The 18,608-nt window shown below is 42.0% G+C and overlaps 1 protein-coding gene across 4 annotated transcripts; it reads left to right on the top strand.

Moving 5' to 3' along the window:
- The first annotated feature begins 53 nt into the window (after nt 1-53).
- On the top strand, nt 54-12,865 carry WDR53 (WD repeat domain 53). 4 transcript variants are annotated; one of them, XM_074404040.1, is made up of 3 exons: nt 54-253; nt 7,960-8,455; nt 12,073-12,865. In XM_074404040.1, exons 1-3 carry the CDS (start codon nt 129-131, stop codon nt 12,667-12,669), a joined length of 1,218 nt encoding a protein of 405 aa, XP_074260141.1. In that variant the 5' UTR covers nt 54-128; the 3' UTR covers nt 12,670-12,865. The 4 variants fall into 4 exon arrangements, with proteins under 4 accessions (XP_074260141.1, XP_010335259.2, XP_039333335.1 ...); XM_010336957.3 differs by lacking the exon at nt 54-253 and adding an exon at nt 259-297; XM_074404038.1 differs by lacking the exon at nt 54-253 and adding an exon at nt 308-1,635.
- Nucleotides 12,866-18,608: the final 5,743 nt, after the last annotated feature.

Genomic DNA, 18,608 nt, shown 5'->3' with positions numbered 1-18,608 from the left:
CGCCCCGCCTCACTGAGGGCAAACGCACCGGCTGCACGGGCGTCCTCCGCCCCTCCCCCGCGGCTCAGCGCGGGCGCCGAAACCGCCCGACCAGCCCGGCCTTTCCACGACGCGCCCGCGGCTCCGCCATGCGGGCTGAGGGCACGAAGCAAGGGCGCACGCCCAGCTCGTTCGCGGTTCCTCTCAGCCCCGGATGTGACTGTTTGGCTGCACCGCCTCACGCTCTACGCTCGACGGGATTGGGCGCCGGCAGGTGAGGTCATCACTGGGCGCTGAGGAGGGGAGCGGGAAGCGCAGGTATGAGGCTGGCGCCGGTGGCGTCGGTGCTGTTTTCTAGTGCGTTTTTCTCTTTCTGGTCTGGTGGCTCCGCGTCTGCTCTCTTGGGCCCTCTTTCCTGTGACGTTTCTCTGTGCTAGGTGCTTGCTTCAGACCCCCAGGTCAACGCATGAAACTTTTTCCTTGCTAGCCACTTTCTCGCTCCCTCACCTTTTTCTGTAGCGTGGGCAGCTGAAGCCGTCTTTACCTGGTCAGGCGCTCTTGTTCTCCCTGAGTATCAATACTTGGCCGAACGTCTATCCCAGTGTGCCTTCGGAAAGTAAAGTGGCTGCATGTGAACACCCCTGCGCCCAAACCTTCAAGTGCCATTTGAGTGCTAATTGAACCCTGCCGTCTTTTGGACAAGATGTGGTCTTTACTAGATCCACCGCTTAGTAAGCAGATTGAGGCAATGTGGTTTTAGTCAATTAAACATTCCAATAGGGAGAATGACGTGGAGGCTATAATTGTAGATGGATTCTTGGAAAGGAAAGAATTTCAGCATCCCAGCATGCAACATAGCGAGACCGTGTCGCTACAAAAAATAGAAAAAATAGCCGAGGGTAGTGGCGTGCGCCTTTAGTTCCAGCTACTTGGGAGGCTGAGCCCGGGAAGTCGATGCTGCAGTGAAACATAATCGCACCGCTTTGCTCCAGCCTGGGCGACAGAGTGAGCGTCTGTCTCCCTCCCCACCTCTCCCTTCCCCCATCTCTCTCTCCCTCCCTCCCTCTCTCTCTCTCTCTCTGTCACACCCCCCCCCACACACACACACGAATTTTAGCATTATTTGATTACACTACGATTGCCTAGGTGGCCCCAAAAGTTTTCCGACAGCCTTTAAAGAATGCTTAGTAAGAGAATAATAATAACCATCATTTGTTTGTGAACCAGGCACTATACTAGGTCATTTATGCAGATTTTTATATATGTAATTCTTAAGACAACTCCATGAAGTAAGTAATTATAATAATAGGGTTCACAGACTCCCTTAGTCAACTCCAGTGTCTTGGAACCTTCATAAATCTTTTCTGAAGCTTCTTGCTATGTATAGTCCATTTCTTGATCTCTAGTAAAAGCAAGGGAACGTTAGCTACCTTCCCTACTCTCAGATACATGGTGTTTGATTATTACTTGCCTGTCACTTCTCCTCATAATGTCTTTTTCACCACGTCCAGTAACCCTAATTCTTTTCGTTCTTGCTAATGCCAGTGCCGCAGCCCTTCAATCATTTTGGTTGCTATCCAGCTTCTCCACATCAAGACCGCCTTTAGAAACTCCAAACCTGTAAAGAAAAGTTGACCTGTGCTGACTATCATGATGGTGACTGTTTCTCACTAATTTCTTTCTTTCTTTCTTTTTTTTTTTTTATGAGACAGAGGAATTTGCTCTGTCGCCCAGGCTGGAGTGTAGTGGCACGATCTCGGCACACTGCAACCTTCACCTCCCGGGTTCAAGCGATTCTCCTACCTCAGCCTCCCAAGTATCTGGGACTACAGGTGCGCGCCACCATGCACGGCTGATTTTTTTGTAGTTTTAGTAGAGACAGGGTTTCACGGTGTTAGCCAGGGTGGTCTCGATCTCCTGACCTTGTGATCTGCCTTCCTCAGCCTCCCTAAGTGCTGGGATTACAGGCATGAGCTGCTGCGCCCGGCCTCACTAATTTCTTGTAGGTCTTCAAGGATAGTCAGAGTTGATCGGTCTGAGAAAGGGATAACGAACTAGACAGAATGAACAGCCTTAAAGGCACAGACTGTTGAAAGGGACAGTGGTGGTATAACTGGTGCAGAGTGTTTAGAGATCATTCCGTTTTTAAAGACTTTGGCCTTTATCTTGTCTGCCACAGTACAGCTGAGGTAGAGCCTTTCAAGGATCCCATGTTGTTATTCTGGTGCTAATCTAGTCGAGTCACTAAGGTGACTTTCAATGGGAGACCGTCTCCTAAGTGGCCCAGGTAGAATTTCAAAGTAAAAGATTACCCTTCTCAATCCCTCCTTTTCTTTTTTACAAATCTTTCACCTGCTCATCACCCACCTCACCAAGCCTCTTCCCCATGTTTAGTACTCTCATTCTCTCCTCTGGCGGATGAGAACTGCCAACTGTGGCACTTCACGCTTTTAAAAAATGCTCTCAGCTGGGCGCGGGGCCTGTAATCCCAACACTTTGGGAGGCCGAGGCAGGTGGATCACCTGAGGTCAGGAGGTCGAGACCAGCCTGGCTAACATGGTGAAACCCCGTCTCTACGAAAAATACAAAAATTAGCTGGGCATGGTTGCACGCACCTGTAATCCCAGCTACTCAGGAGGCTGAGGCATGAAAATTGTTTGAACCTGGGAGGTGGAGGTTGCAGTGAATGGAGATGAGGAGAAGAGGGAAACGCCATCTCAAAAAAAAAAAAAAATGCTCTCAAAATAACTCACCTGGTGGGGCATAGTAGCTCACGCCTGTAATCCCAGCACTTTGGGAGCCTGAGGTGGGTGGATTGCTTGAGCTCAGGAGTTGGAGACCAGCTTGGGCAACATGGTGAAATCCTGTCTTTACAAAAAATACCGTAATTAGCTGGGTGTGGTGGTGGTGCATGCCTGTAATCCCAGCTACTTGGGAGACTAAGGTGGGAGGATCACTTGAGTCCAGAAGGTGGAGGTTGCAATGAGCAGAGATTGGGCCACTGCACTCCGGTATGGGTAGCAGCGGGAGACCCTGTGAAATAAAATAAAATAAAATAAAAAATCACCTTTCCCTCACCCACTCTATGATTTCATTAGGTATTAGAAGGAAGGACTCTATTATCTAATTAAAGTAATTTACAGTAGGATATGATTAATTGCTGTGCTTGAGGCTTTAGGCAACTACACAGTAAAAGAGAAGCTTGTTGACTTGATAGATCAATGAGGGGATGGTGACACTTAACCTATTTCTGTCAGGCTTTCCAGTTGCAGTCAGAAAAACAAACAGTTGCTTGTCAACTCATTTCTGAAAAATTGTTTTGATTTAACCCAACTTTAATTACATCTTTCCCCACTACCTTTTTTTTTTTTTTTTTTTGGAGACCGAGTCTTGTTCTGTTGCCCACGCTGGGGCTTGGCTCACTACAACCTCTGCCTCCCGGGTTCAAGTGATTCTCCTGCCTCCTCCTCCCTAGTAGTTGGGATTACAGGTGCCCACCACCTTGCCTGGCTAATTTATTTTTATTTTTAGTAGAGATGGGGTTTCACCATATTAGCCAGGCTGATCTTAAACTCCTGACCTTGTCATCTGCCCCCCTCGGCCTCCTAAAGTGCTGGGATTACAGGCCTGAGCCACTGTGCCAGTCCCCAATACACTTCTATCACAAAAATCTGATTGTTTAACTTTCTTATAGTGGTCTTTGGTTGTATTCCAAATTAAAACAAATCATTTTAATTTTATAGACTAAGTAAATGATTTTGGATGCTCTAGTTGAATCACTGATCAGTACTTTGCATGATAAATCTTGATTGACTAAAATTAATAGTCACAGAGAATATAGATTTCTGGGACTTTCCAAACTTTCCCCCTCATTTCCTCTGTGTGTGTGTGTGTGTGTGTGTGTGTGTGTGTGTGTGTCACAGCCTCACTCTTGTCCAGGCTGGAGTACAGTGGTGCAATCTTGGCTCACCACTACAACCTCCACCTCCCAGGTTCAAGTGATTCTCCTGCCTCAGCCTCCTAAGTAGCTGGGATTACAGACAGTTGTTACCATGCCCAGCTAACTTTTGTATTTTTAATAGAGACTGGGTTTCTCCATCTTGGCCAACTGGTCTTGAACTCCTGACCTCCAGTGATCCACCCACCTCAGCCTCCCAAAGTGATGGAATTACACGCATGAGCCACTGCACCCAGCCTCCTTTCCATTTTTTTTTTTTAACATTTCCGGTAATATTTATTTTTATTTTTCTGACTAGATAGATGACCATTAAATATTATCTATGTGATTTAGAGAGTAGGAGTTCAGTGCGTAAAGTTTAATAAGGTAGTACTGTTCTTAGGTCTTATGAGACTAATAGAACAAGAGTTACTATTGATTCCGTTATGGAAAAATTGATAGGAAATGTATCCTTTATGATAATCCCTTTAAGGACAAAATTCGTTTATTGCCTAACTTCTCACACTTTGGAGTGAAACTTAACCAAATGAACCTTGAAAACTGAGTTAATCTTTTCTAGAAAAAAAATCGGGAAGAAAACCTGCTAAAACTTTTGTCTGTCAGTTAACATTTGTTTGGCTCTCCTGTGTGTAGATTTGTAATGGAGAAATAGAAGTACTAGAAACCCTGCCTCATTCTTGTTTTAGAGAAAACCTGAAATCCCAGCTAGGATACAAAACCTGTATGCACACAAATATCAGCAAATCTTAAAGCTCTGCAGTATAGACTTCCTGACTTTAAATGTTATTCATCATAGCACAATTAAAACTCTAACTTGGCAAAGAAGTGATCAACATTCTAAAGATTTGAAGGCATTGGCTTGGTGCGGTGGCTTATGCCTGTGATCCCAGACTTTGGGACGCTGAAGTGGGAGGATCGCTTGAGCCGAGTTAAAGAGCAGCCTGGGCAACGTGGGAAAACCTCATCTCTACAAAAAAAAAAAAAAAAAATTAGCTGGGTTTGGTGGTGAGAGCCTGTAGGCCCAGCTAATCAGGAGGCTAAGGCAGGAGGATCTCTTGAGCCTGGGCAAGTTAAGGCCTAGGTGACAGAGCAAGACCCTGTCTCAAAGGAAAAAAAAAAAAAAAAGGAAAGAAACTGAAATTGTTAAACACAATTATTTATAACTTAAATTGACTTTTCAATACTCAATTCAAATTTGCGGGATAGCATCTTTATCATAAGTCAATATTACAGTTCCTAAGCCTAAATAATATCAGTACCTTTGTTTAAAATCTTGGTTTATCTGGAACTTTTGGCAACAGTCTTTGTTATGGCAGAAAATTATTTACCTGCTGCTGTTTCAGTACTTGTCAGCAAAAGTCAAACCACCAGGGTTCCATATTTTTACCTCCCTCTGAGTCATTTCCTCTCCAATCTTCTTTAAATATTATTGCTTCAGTCTCTAATTCATTTCCTCTGTATATTAATTGAGTGCTTCTGCTTGAAAATTAAGTTCAATTTGTCTTTTTTCCATTTTGTAATTTTATGAACATTTCTGTATTTGATTTTGTGACTACGTTTCTGTTACCTTAATAGATCAGTGATTTTTTTGCAGTCTAATTAGTGATTGTATGTGTGGTTAAAAGTAGGAGGACACTGGGCGAAGTGGCTCATGCCTGTAATCCCAGCACTTTGGGAGGCTGAGGGGGGTGGATCACTTAAGGTCAGAAGTTCCAAACCAGCCTGGCCAACATGTTGAAACCTTGTCTCTATGAAAAATACAAAAATTAGCTGCGCATGGGGTGGGCACTTATAATCTCAGCTACTTGGGAGGCTGAGGCAGTAGAGTTGTTTGAACTTAGGAAGCAGAGGTTGCAGTGAGCTGAGATTGTGCCATTGCACTCCAACCTGGGCAACAGAGCAAGACTCCATCTCAAAAAAAAAAAACAAAACAGCTTTGTGTTGGGAATGGAAACTTTAGGCAGATTGCCAGATTATTTTAAATGATTTTTCCAAATAAGGAAATTTATCTCTGTACCATTGGACTAAATTCAAGTATCTTATCTGAAAATAGTACATCAACTCTGGCAGTCTGGCACTTGGTAAATTCTCCCTTGGCTTATGAAATGAAAAATTAAATTTGTCCAGATACATTTGTTTGCTTCCTTTTGTCTTGACCAATATTAGAGTTGTATAAATTCCCCTGATTTCCTTTTTGCCTTGACCAGCAGGCAGGCAAGGCAGGGTGGTATTATGAGGCAATTCCAGTGTGCATATATCTGAGATTCCTAGAGGATCAGAAATCTAAATTTTGCACTGTTGTGTAAGTATAGATAGATGATAATATGATTAAACATACATTAGTACATTTTAAAGCACTGATGATTTACTAGTAACTTTTGGTCATTTTCTGTTTCTGCAAAGAATAATAACAAGTAAAACTGTTTGTCAGGTGGAGTTGTTAGAAAGGACCTTTGTTTTTGTTTTTTTTTTTTGAGACGGAGTTTCACTCTTGTTACCCAGGTTGGAGTGCAATGGCGCGATCTTGGCTCACCGCAACCTCCGCCTCCTGGGTTCAGGCAATTGTCCTGCTTCAGCCTCCTGAGTAGCTCAGATTACAGGCACGTGCCACCACGCCCAGCTACTTCTTTGTATTTTTAATAGAGACGGGGTTTCACCATGTTGACCAGGATGGTCTCGATCTCTTGACCTCGTGATCCACCCGCCTCGGCCTCCCAAAGTGCTGGGATTACAGGCTTGAGCCACCGCGCCCGGCCTGGACCTTTGTTATTTAAATATTTGGAGCCTGGGTAACATAGGGAGACCCCAACTCTGCAAAAAAAATATAAAATAAAATAAAAATTAGCCAGGCATAATGGTGCACACAAGTGGTCTGAGCTACTCAGGAGACTGAGGTGGGAGGATTGCATAGGCCTGGGAGGTCAAGGCTGCAGTGAACCATGATTGTGCCACTGCATTACAGCCTGGGTGACAGAGCAAAACCCTGTCTCAAAACAAAACATTTGGGATCCCTTACAAATCCTAAGAGTCCAGTGAACTTGGGAAAATTATTTAACATTTCTGAGACTCAGTTTTGTTATCCCTAAAATGGAATAATATCAATCAAAAGGGTTGTTTTGAGAATAAAATTAATAACCTGCTGAATAAATCTCTGGTGTTGAGACCCAAGGGTTTGCCATTTTTACCAGTTCCCAAGATGGTTATTCATGTAATATAGATTCTGCAATTCCATTGTACATCAGGATTACCTGGAGGACTTACTAAAATACATTGCTTGGTCCCATCCCCAGAGTTTCAGATTCAGTAGATCTAGGATTGGGTCTGACAATTTGCATTTCTGACAAGTTCCTAGGTGATGCTGATGGTGCTAGTCTGGGGACCACACTTTGAGAGTACTAGTGCAGTATATATAATGCCACTTTGGACTAGCCTAATAAAAATAGAAAAGTAACAATAGGAATACTTGTTGAGTATTCGTTATGTACCAGGCACTATTATGTGTGGCTTACATATATTACCATGATCCTGTGAAATGAGTGCTATTACTGTCCTCATTTTATAGAGAAGAAAAGTGAGTGACAGGTTCAGTAATTTGCCCAGTTACCTAGCTACTACAAACCTGGAGAGCCTATCTACAGAGCTCACCTTCTAAAACATTATTCAGATAAGAGGTATAACCTGATGATTGTACAGCCCTCTCTTTAAAAGAATTTTTCCGAATTTAAAATAAATATATTTAGTGTTTATTCTTCTGTGGGTCCATATCAAAGACTGAGGGACCCGCCTTACCTGGATCCCCGATGGCAAAGGAAGCCCACTAAAGCATTTGCCAGCCAGGATACAACCCTGTGTTCAACTGGGCTTTTGGAGATTTGATCTTTAAGTGTTCTTTAAAATTAACTGAGGTTTTTTATGATGTCTTTTTAAAATATTTAAATGAACTATTGTTTATTACATCTGTCTCCTACCATCAAGTTGATGTATAAAACATGAGATTATAGTTGTTTTCCCCAACTTCACAGAGTCTTCTGGACCATTATGGCAGTGAAGTGGACTGGTGGACATTCTTTTCCTATCCTCTGCCTAAATGCAAGTAAAGAAGGGCTAGTGGCTTCCGGAGCAGAGGGTGGAGATCTCACAGCTTGGGGTGAAGATGGAACTCTATTAGGACACACGCGATTCCCAGGGGCTGATGATGTTACCAGTGTCTTATTTTCTCCCTCCTGCCCCACTAAGCTCTATGCCTCACATGGCGAAACCATTAGTATACTGGATGTCAGGTCCCTCAAAGGTTCCTTGGACCATTTTCATGTGAATGAAGAAGAAATCAATTGTCTTTCATTGAATCAAACTGAAAACCTGCTGGCTTCTGCTGATGACTCTGGGGCAATCAAAATCCTAGACTTGGAAAACAAGAAAGTTAGCAGATCCTTGAAGAGACATTCCAATATCTGCTCCTCTGTGGCTTTTCGACCTCAGAGGCCTCAGAGCCTGGTATCATGTGGACTGGATATGCAGGTGATGCTTTTGCAGAGAGTACTTGGGTAATTTCTAAATGGGATTTTCTAACATAATCAAATTATTGATCACACCAAATATATTTGCTTTTTCTGTTTTCTACTAACATGTTATCCATTTATGAACAATAAGCCTCATTTCTATATTTAATGCTAGACTGACAAAACCTAGTAGATTTTATTCACAAAGTAATCATTACTTCTTTAGACCTTTCTCTATACTATAAGATATTCCTAAAACCTGAAAATTTAAATATTTGATTGTAAACATCTGTTTAAACAAACAACAGTGAGTACTAAAGGCAGAGTTGGTCCCCCCCATTCTCTGTGATCTGTTTAAACAAAAAGTTAGAGGGACTGGGTCTGTTTTTACTTTAAAGTTCTAGGGTACTTTAACTGAAATATTGTGGATTGGTGATCAGGATCAGAGCATTGTATTTAATGCTGAGTTTTGAAAGGAGCATCACGGCCAGGCACAGTGGCTCATGCCTGTAATCCTAGCACTTTGCGGGGACTGAGGTGGGCAGATCACCTAAGGTCAGGAGTTTGAGACCAGCCTGGCCAACATGGTGAAACCCCGTCTCTACTAAAAATACAAAAATTAGCTGGGTGTGGTGGTGGGCGCCTGTTATCCTAGCTATTCGGGAGGCTGATGCAGGAGAATCGCTTGAACCTGCGAGGTGAAGGTTGCAATCAGCCAAGATCACGCCACTGCACTCCAGCTTGGGCGACAGAGTGAGACTCTGTCTCAAAAAAAAAGAAGAAAAAGGAGCATCACAAATTAGTCCAAATCCAGAGGAAGTCCATCAGGAGAGTAGATACATCTAGAAATCCCATTATGTAGAGAACTGGAGGTGCTTAGTTCTTAGTTTTCTTGAGGGGGAAGAAGTGGAATATGCTGGTCTTCATAAGAGAAATCATGGGAAAGCAGATTTGGGCTTAATGAAAAGTTTCACATAGCTTGAACGTTCCCATGGCAGGATGTGCTTCCTCCTGAGAAAGTAAATCTCATCACTAGAGTGAGAATCATCATGATTTCTGTCTGTTGAGCAATTAGTTCTTGTCCGTGCTTTGTATATGTTAGTCTTAATTCTAATCACACCATCCCAGTTTATATATATATATATATATATATAAGGGAACTGAAATTCACATTAAGTTTCTACATAGCTTTCTGACTGGGATTCAGTCCTCAATTTCTCTGGCTCCGAAGTCTATATTTTTTCTCTAGGATGACAGGTATTCAAGCAGAGTGTCATCAGTAATGTGATAGAAAAGTTTCTTAGTTTGGGATCAGGTGGGTTTTAGAAAGAGAACCATTGTTAATGACCTATGTGTCCAGCACTGTTTAGGTATTTAATCTCTGTTCTGAGTTACATACAGTATCTTCTAAGATTTCACGTTCTTCTTAATAGCATTTGACTTCCACCCTCTTGGCTAGTGGTCTTTACCTCTCCCTCCTCAACCCTGCATACCCCTTATAATTGAAGAACGATGAGACTGTTGTTACAATGCTGTTCCCCTCTCCTGCAAGCTACCTGATATTCAGTAGGCAGAATCAGTGGGCGTCCTGCAGTGCCAGGACAGTCTCCAAACGGTAAAGAATTGTCCCCCCAAAAACATCGATAGTGCCTCGGTTGAGATTCACTCTATATGTATGGGGCATAGTGACCGTACAACCTCTAAATTCCTTTTCCATTCCTAGGTTTTGACCAAGCCCTTTATAAATCTCCTACATTCTCCACCCTAGTGGTGATAACTTGCCCTTGTGGTTATAAAGAAACACGTATACAACCAGTGGATATGTTTTAAGTAGGCAGATTATACAGTGTGTCTTTGAGTAGTCATTCTGTCACCCTTCAGCTATACCAGTTTTCCATCAGTGGCTCATTAATTAACCACTAGGCATGGCAATAGACAATTAGGTATGCAAAAGTGATGTGTACTTTTCAGATTAGGTAAGGAATAGGCATTCAGAATGTACTGTCTTGCCTCCAATTTCAGGTGAGACATTTTAGTAGCAGGCACTTGCTAGTGAACAGCCTAGGAAACAAGTATTTTGAAAAAGGGAAGCTCAGGTAATTTTTTATTTTGATTTGCTTGGTAAAATTGCTAAAGGTTCACGATAGATTTGTTTCTACACTGGGTTGTGATGTAACAGCCTTACAACCATGCTTTTAAGAAATTACTTCCTTAACTGAAGTTGGAACTCCAATTTTTTTCCACCATTTTCTTCCTCAAACTTGTTCATCCAGTATTATGCTAAACTTTAAGGATAGCCAGTTTATGGGGGAGCCCAGAATATAGGTATAACAATAGTGAAAGGGAGTTCTGACTATTTTGAGTTACTTCTCTCTGAGAAAACATTTTATCTCAGGCAGGAGTTGAATCATTGCCATGTTCAATATACCTGTCTTTCTTCTTATGTAACAATAATTATAAAAGTATTTCTTTTGACTTAGGTTAAAATAATTAGGCAGGGTCAGGCATAGTCGCTTACGTGCCTGAGGTCTCATGCCTGTGATCCCAGCACTCTGGGAGGCCAAGGCAGGCAGATCAATTGAGCCCAGGAATTTGAGACCAGCCTGGGCAACGTGGCAAAACCCTATCTCTACAAAAAATAAAATAAATAAATAAATACAAAAATTAGCATGCACCTATAGTCCCAGCTACTTGAGAAGTTGAGGTGGGAGGATCACCTGAACCCAGGGAGGTTGAGGCTGTAGTGAGCCATGATCTCGCCACTGCACTTTAGCCTGGATGACAAAGTGAGACCCTGTCTCAAAAAAATAAAATAGGCAAAGTGCATTCAAAGAGGCAGGGACCTTAAAAGCAAAGTGTGGTTCATTAAGACACTTGAGACTGCTTAATTTTTTATTTAATAGGTACAAAATAATATTTATATAGATGAGGTATAAAGAATAACATTAGGCCGGGCGCTCATGCCCGTTATCCTTGCACTTTGGGAGGCCATGGCAAGTGGATCGCTTGAACTCAGGAGTTTGAGACCAGCCTGGGCAACATAGTGAAACCCCATTTCTACAAAAGATACAAAAGTTAGCCAGACGTGTTGTGAGCACCTGTAGTCCCAGCTACTTAGGGGGCTGATATGGGAGGATTGCTTGAGTCTGCGAGGTTGAGGTTGCAGTGAGTCAAGATTGTGCCACTGAACTCCAGCCTGGGAACGGTGAGACCCTGTCTCAAAAAAAAAATAAAAAGAAAAAAAATTAAATAAATACCTGTGTACCTACTACTGAACTGTAGTTTTTTTCTCTTGAAGACTTTTAGAAAATTTAAGCTGTCGTATTTCTGTAGTGTACATGTTGATTTACTTTCCCTGCCTGTTTTTGCATCTGAAAACAAATGTTTCAAAGGTTTGTTGTTCTTTCTGGATTTTGTAAGACCAAAATAGACCAAAATACTGCACTCTAGTTTTAGTCCCAGGATAGCATTCCACTGGCATGTTATGGTAGCATCTGTTTTTTTTAATACTGCTGGGAATGTATCATACTGCTTATTCTTAGACTACTTTAATTGTTTTATTAGAAGCTGAATAAGCATGATAGTTGAGCAAATTGGCTAGCATTCTGTATGACTGTAATTTCTTCTCATGTAAAGGTAATGCTGTGGAGTCTTCAAAAAGCCCGACCTCTCTGGATTACAAATTTACAGGAGGATGAAACAGAAGAAATGGAAGGCCCACAATCACCTGGGCAGCTCTTAAACCCTGCTCTAGCCCACTCGATCTCAGTGGCATCGTGTGGTAATATTTTTAGTTGTGGTGCAGAAGATGGTAAGGTTCGAATCTTTCGGGTGATGGGAGTTAAGTGTGAACAGGAACTGGGATTTAAGGGCCACACTTTAGGGGTTTCCCAGGTCTGCTTTCTGCCAGAATCCTATTTGCTGCTTACTGGAGGGAATGATGGGAAGATAATGTTGTGGGATGCAAGCAGTGAAATTGAGAAAAAACAGAAGAGTCCTACAAAACATACCCACAGGAAGAAACCTAAAAAAGGAGCTTGCACCAAGCAGGATGGGAATACTAATGCTTCAGTAATAGATGAGGAAGAACATGGCAAAATTTTACCAAAGCTAAATATTGAACATGGAGAAAAAGTGAACTGGCTCTTGGGTACAAACATAAAGGGACACCAAAATATATTAGTAGCTGATCAAACTAGTTGTATATCTGTATATCCCTTAAATGAATTTTAAATCCAATAAAAACATTGGAAGAACTGTGGCAAAACTGTTTTTTAGATCTAAAAAAGGTCCTGGTTCTTTATTTAAGCTGTTTGTTAAATGTAAAATCATACCATTCTACTGTACGAATTTTTAAGATATTTGAACAAAAGATAATTGGATAATACTTTATAGAGTAAATGACATATTAAAGTTTGGAGGAAGAGAATGACTATTTATTATGTACGGTGTACCAGCCATTTTACATATATTTCATTTCTTGTTCCAGATCAATGAAGTGATTTCTCCTATTTTAGTGCCATAGGAATTAAGACTTAGAGATATTAAGTAACTTGAAGATCCAGGAAAATTGAAGGCACAATTAATTACTTGTCTGCAAAGGACCTTGCTTATTTTGTCAAGCTGCCTTAGGGAAGACCACATCCTGGTCCAAATTGGTCACCACCTTAGTTATAACATTAGTTATTTCTGGTCAGGCACGGTGGCTCACACCTGTAATCCCAACACTTTGGGAGGCCGATCCAGGCAGATTACCTAAGGTTAGGAGTTTAAGACCAGCCTGGCCAATATGGCAAAAGCCTGTCTCTACTAAAAATACAAAAATTAGCCAGGCATGGAAGCGCACACCTGTAATCTGAGCTACTCGGGAGGCTAAGGCAGGAGAATCGCTTGAACCTAGAAGGTGGAGGTTGCAGTGAGCCACGATCACTCCACTGCACTCCAGCCTGGGCGACAGAGCAAGACTCTGTCTCAAAATGAATAAATATATAAATATCATTAGTTGTTTCTGATCCCCAGGATGCCATGAGGAGCATTATCAAGTTGGAAGAGGAAACCTGTTCTTGTTCTGTGTGAAACCCAAATTGCTTTGCTGGCAATTACCTTTTTTTGTGTTTCTAAAAAAAAAGGGTTCCAGGGTCAAATCAGTTTAGGATATTATGCAGCAATCCAGGCTATGATGCTGGTGGAGCGAGAATAAGTTGCAGTTATTAATAAGCAGAAATTCTGACTAAGCAGAAGGTAGAAAAGGGAATAGAGGCCTAGATAGGGTGTCAAAAGTTGGGTTCCTTTCCACTGAGGCTTGGATTGCTGTCTTCTCTGCATGTTCCTTCAGCTTTCACTCATACTGCCTGCTCTTACAGTCAAAAGTTTTTTAAAGTTTTTTATTTTTTCTGTGTAGTATTTGTATGATAAATTTTAATTTTTTTATAGAGATGAGCCTTGCTATGTTGGCCAGACTGGTCTCAAAATCCTGGCCTCAAGTGACCCTTTTGCCTTGGCCTCCCAAAGTGTTGGGATTACAGGTGTTAGCCACTATACTTGGCCAATATTCAAAGCTTTGAAGAGATAATCTGATTGATTACCATTATTAATTTTATGAGGATCTCTTTTTTGTAAGTTCAGTTTTAGGACTTCTGTTGCAGGTGACAGAAACTAAATTCAAATTGACTTAACAGATTTAAAAGGAATGTATTGGCTCACATAACTGAGAAGTCCAAGAATAGTCAGATACATACTGCTGGGGTGGCTAAGCTGGCAGGATAAGTAAGCAAAGCACCCTAGCCTAAATTTACAGAGAACCAGGATATAATTTTGAATATAGCTTAGTTCTAGTAGTCAACTGGCCACTCAAGGTGACAAATAGGAACTTCAGTGATCACCCCTTAAAAGCAAGATTTCAATGTCCCCCACCTGTAGAAGGCTGAAAAATGTCCTCCAAAGATAACAGTTTCTAATCACTGGAACCTGTATTATTACTATTAAATATAAATTTTAATTATTTAAAATATTGTGAATATTATATATGAGATTGCTATGTAATTATTAAACAATGATATTTAATATTTTTATTAATATATTTAATAGTGATAAGTAAATTTATTAAACATGGCAGAAGGATCTTTGCAGATCTGATTAATCTATGAATCTTAAAGGATTATGTTAAAGAAAATAATGATATTTTGCAAATAACCTATGCATATCCTCCCATATACTTTAAATCATCTCTAGATTACTTATAATACCTAATACAATGGGAAATGCTATATACATAGTTGGTATTCTCTATTTTTTATTTGTATTATTTTTTATCATTGTATAGTTGTTTTCTCTTGTTTTTTTCTTCCCTGAATACATTTGAGCCACAGTTGGCCGACTCCACAGAGCGTGGAACCCATGAGTACAGAGGGATAACTACTTGCTTGTCTGTTTTTATTAGAGCATAAGATGCTTGAAGGTAAAGATTCCCTCTTTCACTTCAGAGCATACAATATGGCCTGTCCTAGGCTCCCCTGCCAATATAAACAGTACTCATAAGATACTAAATGAATTAAAGGAGACACAGAAAGTCAAAATATGAAAAAATGTGGGTAGAAAAAAAACCTGAAGGGAACCAGTGGCAGGATTGCCTGGGAACCAGACCCAACCCTTTGCTTGTTCTCCAGGTTATTTTTATTTTATTTTATTTAGAGATGAAGTCTTGCTCTATCACCCAGGCTGGAGTGCAGTGGTGTGATCTCAGCTTACTGCAACCTCCACCTCTTAGGTTCAAGCAATTCTCCTGCCTCAGCCTTTTGAGTAGCTGGGATTATGGGCACCAGCCACCACACCCAGCTGATTATTGTATTTTTAGTAGAGACTCGGTTTTGCCATGTTGCCCAAGCTGGTCTCAAATTCCTGACTTCAGGTGATCCCCACCTTGGCCTCCCAAAGGGGTGGAATTACAGGTGTGAATTTCACATTTTTTTCTTTCTTTCTTTTTTTTTTTTTTGAGACAGAGTCTCACTGTCACCAGGCTGTTGTGCAATGGCATAATCTTGGCTCACTGCAACCTCTGCCTCCTGGTTCAAGTGATACTAGTGTCTTGGCCTCCCAAGTAGCTGGGATTACAGGGGTATGCCACTACACCTGGCTAATTTTATTTTCCCAAGACAGTTTTACTCTGTTGCCCAGGCTGGAGTGCAGTGGCACCATCTTGGCTCACTGTAACCTCCACCTCCTGGGTTCAAGTGGTTCTCATGTCTCAGCCTCCTGAGTAGCTGGAATTACAGGCACCCACCACCACATCCAGCTAAATTTTTTGTATTTTTAGTAGAGATGGGGGTTTCACCATGTTGGCCAGGCTAGTCTTGAACCCCTGACCTCAGGTGATCTGCCCTCCTTGGCCTCCCAAATTATTTCAGATTTCATGTGCCCTCTCCAAATTACAATCAGTTTGTGGTCCTGGATATACAAACCCGAGGCTGATACAATGCCACCCAACCACCCTCCTTACCAAGAGCCAAAATACTTTCAGGATTAATCAGTCACGTTCTGGCAGAATTGTGTAGTTCTGGTGCCATCGGCATATGACCAGCTCTCCCTTGACCACAGTTTTCTTATTTACAAGCAATGAATTAGTGAAAAACAATAATGCACTGCACATATGTTTTGTATGTGTGTATATGTGTGTTTGGTTTGCTGAACTATTTCAAAGTGAGTTTTCATGCTGCTGATAAAGACATATCTGAGTGTGGTTAATTTATACAGGAAAGAAGGTTTAATGGAATTTACAGTTCCACATGGCTAGGGAGGCCTCACAATCATGGCAGAAGGCAAGGAGGAGCAAGTCATGTCTTACATGGATGGCGGCAGGTAGCAAGAGAGAGCTTTTGCAAGAAAATACCCTTTATAGAACCATCAGATCTTGTGAGATGTATTCACTGTCTTGAAAACAGCACAGGAAAGACCTGCCCCATGATTTAATTACCTTCCATTTGGTCCCTCCCGAAACATGGGAATTCAAGATGAAATTTGGGTTCCACCCCAGCCCCACCCAAATTTCGTGTTCTCATATTTCAAACCGAATCATGCCTTCTCAACAGTCTCCTGAAGTCTTAACTCGTTTCAGCATTAACTCCAAAATCTACAGTCCAAAGTCTCATCTGAGACAAGGCAAGTCCCTTCCACTTATGAGCCTGTAAAATCAGAAGCAAGTTAGTTACTTCCTAGATACAATGGGGGTACAGGCATTGGGTAAATACAGCTATTCCAAGTGGGAGAAATGGGCCAAAACTAAGGGGCTAAGTCCAGAATCCAGTGGGGCAATCAAGTCTTAAAGCTCCCAAATGATCTCATTTTACTCCACGTCTCACATCCAGGTCACACTGATGCAAGAGGTGGGTTCCCATGGTCTTGGGCAGCTCTGCCCCTGTGGCTCTGCAGGGTACAGTCTCCCGCCCAGCTACTTTCATGGGCTGGCGTTGAGTATCTGCAGCTTTTCCAGGTGAATGATGCAAGCTGTCAGTAGAGCTACCATTTTGGGGTCTGGATGATGGTGGCCCTCTTCTCATAGCTCCACTCTGGGGTGCCCCAGTAGGGACACTGTGTGGGGACTCTGACCCCACATTTCCTTCCACATTGCCCTAGCAGAGGTTCTCAGTGAGCACCCTGCCCCTACAGCAGACTTCTGCCTGAACATTCAGGCATTCCCATACATCTGAAATTTAGGCAGAAGTTCCCAAACCCCACAGAAGTAGCCTGTGCATTCATAGGCTCAACACTACGTGGAAGCTGCCAAGGCTTGGGACTTGCACCCTCTGAAGCCACAGCCCAAGCTCTATATTGTCCCCTTTCAGCCACAGCTGGCATGACTGGGACACAGGGCACCAAGTCCCTAGGCTGCACACAGCATGGGGGACCCTGGATGCAACACACTAAACCAGTTTTTTTTCCTCCTAGGCTTGGGGTCTGTGATGGGAGGGGTTGCCATGAAGACCTCTGACATGCCCTGGAGACATTTTCCCCCTTGTCTTGGGGATTAACATTGGACTCCTTGTTACTTATGCAAATTTCTGCAGCTGGCTTGAATTTCTCCTCAGAAAATGGGATTTTCTTTTCTACTGCATTGTCAGGCTGCAAACTTACCAAACTTTTATGCTCTGTTTCCCTTTTAAAACTGAATGGCTTCCACCCAAGTCACCTCTTGAATGCTTTGCTGCTTAGAAATTTCTTCTGCCAGATACCCTAAATCAAGTTCAAAGTTTCACAAAGCTCTAAGGCAGGGGCAAAATGCTCTTTGCTAAAACATAGCAAGAGTCATCTTTACTCCAGTTCCCAATAAATTTCTCATCTTCATCTGAGACCACCTCAGCCTGGATTTCATTGTCCATATCATTATCAGCATTTTGGTCAAAGTCATTCAGCAAGTCTCTAGGAGTTCCAAACTTTTCCATATTTTCCTGTCTTCTGAGTCCTCCAAGCTGTTCCAACCTTTGCATGTTACCCAGTTCCAAAGTTACTTCCACATTTTCAGGTATCTTTTCAATAGCACCCCACTCTGCTGGTATCAGTTTACTGTATTAGTTCGTTTTCACACTGCTGATAAAGACATACCCAAGACTTGGTAATTTATACAGGAAAAAGGATTTAATGGACTTACAGTTCCATGTGGCTGGGGAGGCCTCACAATCATGGCAGAAGGCAAGGAGGAGCAAGTCATGTCTTACATGGCTGGCAGTAGACAGAGAGAAAGCTTGTGCAGGGAAATTCCCCCTAATAGTACTAGTGGAAACAATAATATAACTTTAGGGAACAAAACTTTTATTTTGAGACAGGGTCTCACTCTGTTGCCCAGGCTGGGGTGCATGGTATGATCATGGCTCACTGCAGCCTTGACCTCCTGGGCTCGGTAATCCTCCCATATCAGGCTCTCCAAGTGTTACAGGCATGAGCCACCATGCCCAGCCAGAACAAACTTTTCAACAATTATGTAATTTCAGATTTTAAAAACTGCCTTATTGAGGTATAGTTCACATGCCATACAATTTATCCATTTAAAGTATACAAATCTACTTCTCTACAAAGTTCAACCAAAAAAATAAAGTATACAAGTCAATGGTTTTTAATAAATTGAGAGGGTCCTGGCATCACCACAATCTAATTTTTTAAAATCCCCTTATAGAATCATCAGA

This window comes from Saimiri boliviensis, chromosome 8, assembly GCF_048565385.1.
Source record: "Saimiri boliviensis isolate mSaiBol1 chromosome 8, mSaiBol1.pri, whole genome shotgun sequence".
In the NCBI taxonomy this organism is placed as follows: domain Eukaryota; kingdom Metazoa; phylum Chordata; class Mammalia; order Primates; family Cebidae; genus Saimiri; species Saimiri boliviensis.
The sequence above is the reverse complement of the archived record's forward strand: the minus strand, read 5'-3'. Positions and strand labels throughout refer to the sequence as shown.

What these genes read in the sequence shown, in the direction of transcription:
- WDR53 (XM_074404040.1), top strand. Translation starts at nt 129, where the DNA reads ATGCGGGCTGAGGGCACGAAGCAAGGGCGCACGCCCAGCTCGTTCGCG. An exon ending in ACGGGATTGGGCGCCGGCAG is followed by an intron (nt 254 to 7,959) that starts GTGAGGTCATCA and finishes CCAACTTCACAG; the next exon opens with AGTCTTCTGGACCATTATGG. An exon ending in CATGTGGACTGGATATGCAG is followed by an intron (nt 8,456 to 12,072) that starts GTGATGCTTTTG and finishes TCTCATGTAAAG; the next exon opens with GTAATGCTGTGGAGTCTTCA.